The 12,500-nt window shown below is 53.4% G+C and overlaps 1 protein-coding gene across 2 annotated transcripts in view; it reads left to right on the forward strand.

The window, feature by feature from the left end:
• The window catches only part of sema6d (semaphorin 6D), a gene marked incomplete at both ends in the record, with an annotated part of 13,644 nt that extends 7,655 nt beyond the window's left edge, over positions 1-5,989 (forward strand). The window contains 6 exons of one of the 2 annotated variants that reach the window (XM_084437103.1): positions 183-260; positions 1,212-1,270; positions 2,045-2,101; positions 2,718-2,912; positions 4,424-4,665; positions 4,796-5,989. In XM_084437103.1, the coding sequence (XP_084293229.1) occupies positions 183-260; positions 1,212-1,270; positions 2,045-2,101; positions 2,718-2,912; positions 4,424-4,665; positions 4,796-5,989 (1,825 nt within the window). The remainder of the gene's footprint in view (positions 1-182; positions 261-1,211; positions 1,271-2,044; positions 2,102-2,717; positions 2,913-4,423; positions 4,666-4,795) is intronic. The other variant, XM_084437104.1, reaches the window with a different exon arrangement.
• Positions 5,990-12,500: the final 6,511 nt, after the last annotated feature.

Genomic DNA, 12,500 nt, shown 5'->3' on the forward strand with positions numbered 1-12,500 from the left:
TTTACTGTGCTTCTCTGACTGTCATAAACAGAGCAGTCGTAAACAGAGCTTCCCTGAGGTTAATATTCAGTCAGACTCACTCTCCATCCTCCCAGGGCTGGTTAACCACACGTGGTGTGACGCTGTGTTGGTGGTCTCTAACGTGTGTGTGTGTGTGTGTGTGTGTGTGTGTGTGTGTCCAGGTCCTGTGTAGCCTCCAGGGACCCCTACTGTGGCTGGCTTCCGCACGGCTCCTGTGAGCGGATCATGCCTGGAGTTCTGTGAGTAACACACCCACGCCAGCACAGACACACCCAGCACAGACACACAGCACAGACACACCCAGCACAGACCCACCCAGCACAGACCCACCCAGCACAGACCCACCCAGCACAGACCCACCCAGCACAGACACACCCAGCACAGACACTCCCAGCACAGACACCCAGCACAGACACACCCAGCACAGACACACCCAGCACAGACCCACCCAGCACAGACACCCAGCACAGACACCCAGCACAGACACCCAGCACAGACACCCAGCACAGACACCCAGCACAGACACCCAGCACAGACACCCAGCACAGACACCCAGCACAGACACCCAGCACAGACACCCAGCACAGACACCCAGCACAGACACCCAGCACAGACACCCAGCACAGACACCCAGCACAGACACCCAGCACAGACACCCAGCACAGACACCCAGCACAGACACCCAGCACAGACACCCAGCACAGACACCCAGCACAGACCCACACCAGCACAGACACACCCAGCACAGACACACCCAGCACAGACACCCAGCACAGACACCCAGCACAGACACCCAGCACAGACACCCAGCACAGACACCCAGCACAGACCCACCCAGCACACAGACACCCAGCACACAGACACACCCAGCACAGACACACCCAGCACAGACCCACCCAGCACACAGACACCCAGCACACAGACACACCCAGCACAGACACACCCAGCACAGACCCACCCAGCACAGACCCACCCAGCACACAGACACCCAGCACAGACACACCCAGCACAGACACACAGCACAGGACACACACCCCAGTGTTGAATGTGAGGTGGTGGAATGTTGTTCATGGCTGTTAACTCTCTCTCTCGCTGTCTCTCTCTGTCTCTCTCCCCTCTCCCTCCCTCTCCCCCCCCCCTCTCCCTCCCTCTCTCTCTCTCCCCCCCCTCTCCCTCTCTCTCTCTCTCAGGTCTGGATATGAGCAAGACGTTGAGATTGGTAACACTGCCCATTTGGGAGACTGCCATGGTGAGACCTTCATATCCATCCATCCATCTACCTTCACACACACACCGCACACACACACACACACACACACACACACACACACACACACACACACACACACACAGGCCCCCCCCCACACACACACCATGAGTCTGCACACTCACACCAGTAACCTGTCTCCACGTGTCTGCAGTATTAACACACACATCCACATACCTGCCCAACCTGTTACTAATGCCACCTGGAGGGCACCTACATGGACGTACCCTGGGCCAGCGGGCAGCGCCGGGCCGGTCAGACCCACACCCCGGGTCGGGTTCACCCACCTTCGGAGACGCTGAGCCCGACCCAGACTGATCCAGGATAGGCAGAACCAGGACTAGAACAGAGCAGAACCAGGACTAGAACAGAGCAGAAGCAGGACTAGAACACAGCAGAACCAGGGGAAGGACCTTTAGTGTACTGGTCTAGAACACAGCAGAACCAGGGGAAGAACCTCCAGTGTACTGGACTAGAATAAAGCAGAACCAAGGGAAGAACCTCCAGAGTACTGGACTAGAACAGACCAGAACCAAGGGGAGAACTTCCAGTGTACTGGACTAGAATACAGCAGAACCAAGGGAAGAACCTCCAGAGTACTGGACTAGAGCAGAACAGAGCAGAACCCTGATGAAGAGTGCTCTAACTTTCTTTCTATTATGAAACTGCACTCTCTAAGTTTCCAGGGTGTCGTTATTTTTGGATATCATTTTGAAATTCCTTTATACTGATTTCCTGTTCTTTTAATTCTTTTAGCGTTTTTGGCTACTACATCAGCGCCAGATTACAAATCATTTGGCGACCCAACCTCTGGTTAGTTTGAACTTTTACTCAAATGGTTTATTTCCTTGAGTTCAGCATTTCCGAACCCTCTCTTCCTCCTTCTGCTGCTGGTCACCCATCCTTCTGTTTAACAAACCCCTCTTCATCACCCGTCGTCTTCTCCATCGTCATCGTCAACGTCATCGTCACGGCAATGTCACATGGCGACATCAAGGCTCCCCGCTCTGCAACAGCGCAGATGCACTTCCTTCCCCTTCACTCATAACTTCCTGTTTACTTCCTGGTTTACCTCCCGCATGCCTCCCCGGCCCCTCCTCTTCCCTCTGGCATCACCACTGCTGTGTGAAATGTCCTCCGTCGACCACGTAGAGACAGCTCGTACCTTTCCCCCCTTCCAACCGTATTCTGTCTGAACAAAACTAATCCACGAATGCATCACTGGACTTGAATTTATCATTCATGAATCGAAAGAAAATAGTGATAATAATTTAACCATAGAATTATTTCTCCAATTGAACTTTATTATAATCTATAATCTATATGTTTTGTTCTGCAAGACTAACCCATTGGCCATGCCTACTAATCTGGGTTGTTAACATGCTTAATCCATGTGCACCGTGTGTTAACAATTTGTTTGTCACCACAGACATGGAGTTGTCATCAGCGCCAGTCACTGGCCGGCCCACTGGGCCCGTAGAGCCCCCAGTAATGACCCCCACTCAGAGCCCCGGCCCCGGGTCCGAGGCCGGGCCCGCTCCAGAGCTCTACGGCTCGGGCTTTGTGCTCCAGGACGACCCGGGCACCTCTCATTCTTTAGAGTCTCTCCCAGGGGGCCGAGCGGGTAAGGCCAGCAGGGAGAGAGAGACCATACGCTGCTGCATGGAGCGCTGTCTGATAGCTGCCAACGCGCACACACACACACGTTCACACACACACACACACACACACACACATACACACATGCATGTTCATACACACGCACACACACACGTTCAAACACCCACACACACACATGCACATACGTTCATACACGCGCACACACACACACGTTCATACATGTTCATGCAGACACACACGCACATACGTTTATACACGCACACACACACACACACATACGCACACGTCATACACGCACACACACACACAAGTTCATACACGCACACAAAGACATTCTCTTTTACACACACACACGTTCATACACACAGACATTCACGCACACAAAGACATTCTCTGTCTTTTACACAGACACAAAAGCGCATCATCGCACGCACGCACACACACACACACACACACACACGTTCATACACGCACACAGACATTCTCTCTCTTTTACACAGACACGCACAGACACACAAGCGCATCACACACACACACACACACACACACATAGGCAGCTATCCAGGAGTTCCATCAGTTGATATGGCAGAATTAAATGTTTCTTTCTCTTATTTTGCATCTTTCATATGATTTATCTTTCATTCAACTTTGTTTCCATGCATTTGTATATTTTTCACATATTTATATATACATTATCTGTTTAACCTTTTTATTTTACATGGTGAAAATGTTCTAGTTCTTCCTTTCAACCTTTTTTTCCACACTTCTAATCATTAAAGCCTTTGTTCGATATTTCTTTCTTCAGAATCTTTCCTTTGGCCTTGGTTTCGCTAGTGTAGTAGTATAGATCTCTGGCCCTCGGCGTTGGGGGGTTAACCCTGGCTGGTAGATCATTTTCCAGGCCTGCTCTCTCCAACACCACCCTGGGTGACTAACTCTACTAATGTCTGTGGTCACTAACAAACCTTGAGCACCAGAGACGCCACCTAGGACCGAGTCCGCTCCGCTCACCGCCAAGCACTCTGGGAAATCTATGGTTTTGGCTGATCCTTCTGGACAATCACTCTGCTTCTTTCGTAGATAGGGGTGCCCTTTTATTCCCTTCTGATTAAATGCATGCCGGTCAATATGGAATAATATGAAACAACGCACCAGTCAAAGATTCCCTCTTCAAACTAACCGCACTACTTCCTGTTGATAGGTGCATCTTACTGGACTTGGATGTGGTCAACTGACCACAGTTTTCACCATGTTTCTACGGGTTACGCTTCTGACTTTTGTAAAAGACGAATGTTTCTGTAAATCTGAAATCATATCACTCAGCGCTTAGATTAATGTTTTTCTTGGATTTGGCGACAGTTGACAGGCTACCTTTGGGGGGTAAAGGCAGAGATCATGCATGGCTGAGTGTATACACACACATGCGCACACACACACACCTGCTGACCGGGTGCTGTACGCAGCGCTCTGATTGGTCGTGTCAGGGTCGTTAACCAATCCCCTGTCTGCTTATAGGCGTGTGGGAGATCCAGGCGGGAGAGGCCAACCAGATGGTGCACATGAACATCCTCATCACCTGCGTGTTCGCCGCCTTCCTCCTGGGGGCGCTGCTCGCCGGCCTGGTGGTCTTCTGCTACCGGGACTCCTTCCTGCACAAGCCCCGGCGCGCCCACAAGGACGCCGAGTCCGCCCCGTCCTGCTCGGACTCCACCGGGAGCTTCGCCAAGCTCAACGGCCTCTTCGACAGCCCTGTGAAGGTACCCAACCCGCACATCAACACCTCGCTATGATAACAATGACAAGACAGTGAAGCGACCGACCCAAGTCCTCACAAAGTACCCATGATGCATCGGTCGGTGTACTAAAACTCCATCTTGTCGTCCGTAGGAGTACCAGCACACCATGGACTCCCCGAAGCTCTACACCAACCTGCTGAACAAGGACCTCAACACGCCGAACGGCGACACCAAGACCATGATCCTCCGGGATGGTTGTCAGCCCCCGGAACTCGCTGCCCTGCCCACGCCGGAGTCCACGCCCGTGCTGCAACAGAAGGGCCTGCAGCCCATCAAGAACCAATGGGAGAGGGCGCACGGGAAGATCAACGGCGCCCGCAAGGAGGCCGGCTCTGCTCCCAAGAGCCCCCAGTTCCCCCCGTCGTCCCCGCCGCCCCCGCACAACCCCCACCCGGCCCTGGGCCACTCCCACATCCCCAGCGCCGTCGTCCTCCCCAACGCCACGCACGACTGCGGCGGCGGCCACGACGACGACACTTTGCCCCGCCCCTCGGACAGGAAGCCGAAGAACGGCGAGCAGCAGAGCACGCCGCCTCACGCCCACACCAAAAGCGGCAGGAAGGAGCAGAAGAGGTCGGTGGACGCCAGGAACACGCTCAACGACCTGCTGAAGCACCTCAACGACCCCGGCGTGAGCGCGGGCCCCAAGGGCATCCTCCAGGAAGGAGGGGGGGCCCCGGGGCCCAGGCCGCGCCCGCACCTCATGCTGGAACCCATGGAGGCCCTAACCGAGGTGCCTCCACAGGTTCCCAGTCGCGAGGCGTCTCTGTACTCCCCCTCCTCCTCCCTCCCCAGGCACAGCCCCACCAAGAGGGTGGACGTCCCCGTGACCTCCACCCCCACCACGCCCACGGGCAGCATGGGCATGGGGGGCACCCTGGAGCGTCAGCGCGGGGGGGGGTACCACCTCCACCGGAGCGCCTCGCAAAGGCACTCCCTCTCGACGCCGCCCAAGGGCCTCACCTCGCCCAACGGGGCGACGGTGGGCGTGTCTCTGTCGCGCCAGCACAGCATGAACAGGGGGGGCTACCTGCCCCCCACGCCCCCGTCCAGACTGGACTCCCACGGCGGGGCGATGGCGATGGGGATGCACTCGCCGCACTCGCCCCACCCCCCGTCGATGTCGCGGCAGAGTAGCTACAGCGGGCACGGCTCGCTGCCCCGCACTACGGGGGTCAAGCGGACTCCGTCGCTAAAGCCCGACGTGCCCCCCAAGCCCAACGGCTTCACCCCCCAGACAGAGCTGAGGACACAGATGCGGGTAGTCAACAAGTACAGCTACTAGGGGGACCGCCGGACGGCCGAGAGAGACTCTGAATGACGCTCCCTGAGAGAGAGGGGGAGAGAGGCCGAGTGTGTGTGTGTGTGTGAGGGGGAGTGTTCCCAACAGACCGACACGCACATTTGTTCACGGCTAAAAGGGAAAAATCACATGTGGCCAAAGATGCTATGCGGGAGGCTGTTTTTGGGCTCCCTGTCCCTCCATCTCCCATCTCATGCAGGCCTGGTCCAGACCCCCCCCCCCTCCCCTCCGGGCCCAGTATCTTGGGGGCGCTGCGCCTCACTGGAACGCTACGGGGTCTACGCCCCACCCCCCTACGCGTGTGTGTGTGTGTGCGTGTGTGGGCGTGTGGCCGATGGTCCGGCACAGAGGAATACTTGAAGAATGGGTCTCGTTTGTCACTGCCACCGAGCGCTGTCTTCCCACTAATGTGAACCGCAGAGAGAGGAGGAGAGCTGTGTCTGCATCGGTTACACAGCAGGGGGCGGAGGAGGAGGAGGAGGGAGGAGGAGGGAGGAGACGCAGGGTGGAGCGTACAAGTCACTGCAGATGAGGACGGTGACGGGGAGTTAACAGCTGTTAGCGCCACAGGGCCGTTAGGTGTGTCACCGTCGCTCACGCGCCAGAGTGCCCCGCCCTTACCGTGAGACTTCTTCACCGTAGCTCTTTCCTCGACGTCGGGACCGCTTCCTGGCGGTCGTGTTGTAAACCGCCGCGTGTCTCCGTCTGCGTGTGGAGTGGACGGTCCAGTTGGCCGACAATACGGGGGGATCTGTATCTCACTGGGTTCTAGTATACTAAACGCAACTGCTGCTATTGGTTTTAAATGAAGATCTTTGTTGTGTGTGTTTTGGCTTCTGATGATGCATTTATATCCTTCAGCTCGGGATGTCTCCTCCTGGCGTGTGTGTGTGTGTGTGTGTGTGTGCGCGCGCGTGGGTGTTTGGGGTGTGTGTTATCGCACGGGCCCAGACCAGACCCTCAGATTCAGTTCTTCACTAGGCCAATGCACTGTTAGAAACAGGCTCGTCGACACGTAAGGAAGATGTCTTTTCAAAGAGACCGGACTATGACCTTTGTCTGACCTCTGTCTCCCAACTGGACTAGGCTGGCTGGCAGAGACCCTCTCTTGAAATGTAGCAACGGTGTTCAAAATGGTTTCATTTTCTTTCAAACTGGTATATTGAAATGTTTCGAGCAAACTGGTTTCGCTTTGGTTTTGTTTCTTCATACAAACTAAAAAAATATTCCAATATAACATTTTGACGCAACACAAATGGATTGCGACGTTGCCGGGGGACCCTGGTCTCTATTCCGAGAGTGATGTGTGTTGACGGTTCACCTTTCAAGCTCAACACTCCAGTCGCCTTCCAACCTGTGTGTCTGTCACTCTCGTTCTACATTGAACATTTAGCAAGACGCTTTTTACCCAAAGCGACTTGCAGTAAGTGTTTTCCGAGCTCCAGAATCATCTTAGCTTGTACTGTAGCTCGTCTGTAGCGTCCTGTTCTCCAAGTGTACAATCACAGCAACATCTACCGACGCGTCCTAATCAGTCATGCTGGTAATGACGAGATCATGTACATATTATACATATATTAGCATAAATATTTTTAGGCAAGTCAACCTGAATCTGTGCATTGTGTGCCTTATTCAATGAATGATCTATATACTGTCATATTGAAAATGTCAATCGAATCCTGAATATGTCGTCATAGTGTACACAGTTTTGAAAAGAATCACCCAAATCCTAGACTACATTTAACTGGCGTCGGGATCCAATTTAGTGGCGCACATTCCGTTTCAGAGTTCTAAGTTCTAAAGAGAAGAATAGAGGTCCAACAGCAGAAGCGAGCCGGTCGAACACAAAGGAGGTGCCATGTGGTGAATGTATTAGTTTGACAGCGGGACGCAGTCTGGCCTCACTTTACAACACGCTAACAGTCGGCTTTTTAAACACTCAACAGCACTGCACAAGCCCGGTTTTATTAACCAACGTAGGCCTACTAACCAAGTGTTCAGAGGTCAAGGGGTCATTGTGGTGGGCAGCGGTCGTACAGGGTGTAGAGTTCTACATGACGGAGAGAAACGCTGTCTTGTGATGATCTGGGTGGTTTGGGAACTATCTTTTATCGCTGAGGTAACAGCTGCCTGTCATGGTAAGCCCAAAGTCTTTTTTTCCCGTTTTGTTTACATGATGATTGTATGGTGAAGACTTGGCTGCCAGTCATTCTCTGCTATAACCAGTGTTTGGACTCACACACACACACACACACACACACCGGCTGTGCTCTGCTGCCTTGTACATTGCAATATGAACTGGGTTTTTCTGTTGCAATCTCGATTGAAGCCTTTATATTTCGGTCAGTGTGTACGTGCAAACCAACCAGGCTTTGTCGACAGTTTTGTTTTGCATACCGTGCAACATGGCGCCACACAACCAGCTGTATGTTCTCCAGAGTATTTGAGCTTGTAGATATGTTGTAAAGTTGTACTGTGAATGTGTAAATAATGATGACGGTCTTTGTTTTCAGGATATTTTCTGTTGATTGATTATTTTTTTTTAACACGGCATGTATAGTTGAAATAAAATATTATCGCACAGAACGCCCCCGGCGACTCGCTCGTTTCTTACCGCACGGCCTCATGGGAGATGGAGGCGGCGGCTCTGTGAAGACGTGTGTGTGTGAGTGTGTGGGTGGAAGGGTGGGACGTAGCCGGGGATTGGTCGGGGTTGACTGAAGGTCGGCCCACTTAGCTCGGTATGAGAGACGGCCCGGTCCGGAGGCGGCTACTTGGGGGCCGAGTCGAGGGGTATTTTTAGCCCCCTGGTTGTTTTGAAGTGGGGGGCGGAGTCGACCGCTCCAGATAGCATGTGGGAAAGTTTCCAGAGTCATTTGTTGCCGTAGAGACGGAACATCTGGTCGGAGATCTGAGACTCAAGCCCGGTGCCAAGCATGAACACACACTCTCACACACACACACACACACACACAGCAGCCAGCCCTGAGATCAGATATCTGAGAGAACGAAGCTGGAATGGAGTTTGGGGGGTTAAGAGTGTTCTCTATTCGTTTTGGTGGAGGACAATAATTACACTGCCCACTGAGGAACAACACACACACACACACGCACTCACTGCAGCTCTGCTTATCAGTGTGATTCATAGCGTTGTCATTACTGTAGCAGACAGAGCTTTATTTAATGGCTCTTTCCATGGGCCATTATTCACCGGTCAACTCCCAGCATGCAACACCGACTATAGAGAGAACATGCATCTGACACACGCACACACAAACATTCAAACTCAACCACACAAACACACCCACCCACACGCCATGATGAGCGATAGAGTGCCCACTGTAATGGCGGCACGCCGCAAGAAGTGCAAGCGAGGTCAAAAACAAGAAAAGGCTTTTTCTCTGCAGCGTGTGTTTTCGTGTGAAGGCGTAAGCAGCCAGAGAGAGGGGGGGGGGGAGGGGTTTGAGCAGGAGCCGTCGTGGGGCGTCACCGTCGTCAGAATGTTGACACAAGTGCTCCTTGGTTTGCTTTCGGCAGGGGCTCCCGAAAAGTCACACCTCCTGGTCCCACCGAGGTTCTCTCCGCCCCCTCCGGTCTCCCATCATCCCCTGAATCCTCCTTTCACACCACGCCGACACATTCTCAGTGGGTGGGGCTCTGCTGGAGTCACTCAGGGAGCAGAGGGGTGGGGGCTGGGGCTAGGGATGAGGGCAGGACGGGCTGAGGGATGAGGCCAGGACTGGGAATGAGGGATGAGGGCAGGACTGCGGCTGAGGGATGAGGCCATGACTGGGGATGAGGGATGAGGCCAGGACTGGGGATGAGGGATGAGGCCAGGACTGGGGCTGAGGGATTAGGGCAGGACTGGGGCTATGGATGAGGGCTGAGGGCTGAGGCCATGACTGGGGCTGAGGGATGAGGGCAGGACTGGGGCTATGGATGAGGGCTGAGAGCTAAGGCCAGGATGGGGCTGAGGGATGAGGGCTGAGGCCAGGATGGGGATGAGGGATTTTCTGGGTCACTCTAATGCCCCTCCTCCCTCCCAGCTCATCAGACATGCATGCATGAGGCCGGCCAGAGAAAGAGCCCCCGTGTCTCACACACACTCCTCTGCTTCACTGGCTCTGTCGCCAAGGACACTGTGTGTGTGTGTGTGTGTGTGTGTGTGTGTGTGTGTGTGTGTGTGTGTGTGTGTGTGTATGTGTGTGTGTGTGTGTGTGTGTGTGTGTTTCTGAAGACACAGCCTGAACCCGGAATCAAGAACACACAGAGAGCTCGTACTCAAACTAACCAGTTGACCCGCAGTTCAAGTGAAGCAGACTGAGATCACTCGTTTGGACACACACACACACACACACACACACACAAACAACCGCACCGCCGTAGTCGTCCAGTAAGGAGCGTCCACAGCAGCCCACTCAAACGCCAAAGCAAACAGCAGCACTGCAGGCCATGCACACACACACACACACACACACACACACACACACACACACACACACACAGACACACACACACTGATGCGATAGTCCGCCCCTTTCCTCTCCCAGTCTGCTCGTTCCTTCAGATCTTCCCTCTTCTGAGATTTAAAGGCGGCAATTAGAGTAAAAAACCTCTCTCTCTGTTCGCCTTCTGTTCGCCTGTCTCTAACGCGCCCGCGGCTCAAACCTGCAATTACAATTACAGCCCCCCGACACAGAGACGTGTCTGGAACACTGCGTGAGCACCGGCGCTCCATGAGTTCTCAGGGAAGCCATACTGGCAGACTGTTGGGCGGAGAGCGGCAGTTGGAAAACGTCGGTTGAGGTGTGAGGCCTCGGGCCCTGGACACAACAGCCAGCTGTAGATCGCGCTGCGGAGGCGGTGACTGAGAGAGACGTCTAATCAAATCCAGTCGGCCAGAGCCATTTAGTTAATGGCTAAAAAACACATTGCTTTGTGAACGGGAGAGAGAGAGAGGGAGAGATAATGAGAGGTGCTGAGTGGGTCCAATTCCGTCCTCTTGATAACCGAATAAAGACGTTTAGAGTGTAACAGTCTTAACCAGAGAACAAATCAGAGCTTGTCGAAGGCGTTCTGCACGTTGATCTCCCTGACTGGGCTCCAGCCAAGACCCAGTCTCAATTACACACAACACACAGCTACAGCTTTTATTACAGAGGGAGGGAGGGAGGGAGGGAGAGAGAGGGAGAGAGAGGGAGAGAGAGAGAGAGAGAGAGAGGGAGGGAGAGAGAGAGGGGAGGGAGAGAGAGAGAGAGAGGGAGGGAGGGAGAGAGAGAGAGAGAGAGGGAGGGAGAGAGAGAGAGAGAGGAGGGGGGGAGAGACATTCTGCTCCATTAAAAAAGCTCAAATGAAGTTCTTTCAACACTTAATCCTATTCTTGTTGCCAGCCAACCTCCAGAAGACGATGTCGTAGCAAGTCAAAACCCCAATCTGTAGTAGTCTACTGTGTGTGTGTGTGTGTGTGTGTGTGTGTGTGTGTGTGTATGAATTGCCCGGGTCAAAGCTGTCACAAGGCACTTCTTAGCAGAGCTTAGCGTACGCTAGACATGTCAGCCTAACGTCACTAACGTTAACTAAGTATGGAGGACGTGTCTCTGACTCATGCATAATCACACATAACCCGTTATGGCGTTAAGTACACGGGCGTGAATTCATGTTTCTTAGTAATCTTCTGCAATGTTCTCAATCTTCTCATTACCGTTCGGGGATAGCGAGGTAAAAAACACTGCATTTTCTTTAAACCAATCACTACTGACTGTTTAACTGTTAATTGTATTATTTCATGGATTTTTGGGGTTCCGAAAGGTGTCTTCAAATAAAATGCATTATTTATTATTATTATTTACAATCATCTTCGGTGGAGCGGTTGCTAGGTTGGTCTGGGAGAATCTCCAACCCCACTGATTGGCTGACCACATGAATCAGCGCCACTGATTGGGCAGTAATAAACGAATGACATGGCTTATCCCCAAAACCTACATCCATTGAGTCAAGACTACTGAAATACCAACAATACACTGTATCTCATTACCCACATGGACAAACCATCCCAATCAGCGCAGAACTATTATGGTCTGGCTGTCAGGGTTACCAGTGTTCGGGGTACAGTATGTCCCAATGTATTGATGTGTAACCCAGCTCCAGGGCGTCTCGTTCTGTCCGTCCTGTCCTCTGGGTGTCGTCCCCCCGGGAGACGGGGCCGATCTGCATATCGTCACACTGCAGCGGTGGCTCTCAGAGCGGTCACGGGGACCTCCACCCGGGTGACCACCAGCTTGCTGCTGACGAGGCCGTGGAGCCGGGGTAATTATCTTACTGTCTGCCTGGGAGAGGGCGGGAGGGCGGGGGAGGGGGGGGGGGGGGGCGGGGGGAGGACAGGGCGCGAGGGGAGAGATGGGGATCGGTTTAATGTGCCTGTTTAATATGCAGTGCGACACAGAGTGTTCCAAAAACCTGCACGAAAAGGTGTTTGTGTGTGTGTGTGTGTGTG

The sequence above is a fragment of the Borostomias antarcticus genome, assembly GCF_949987555.1.
Source record: "Borostomias antarcticus genome assembly, chromosome: 4".
NCBI classification, from domain to species: domain Eukaryota; kingdom Metazoa; phylum Chordata; class Actinopteri; order Stomiiformes; family Stomiidae; genus Borostomias; species Borostomias antarcticus.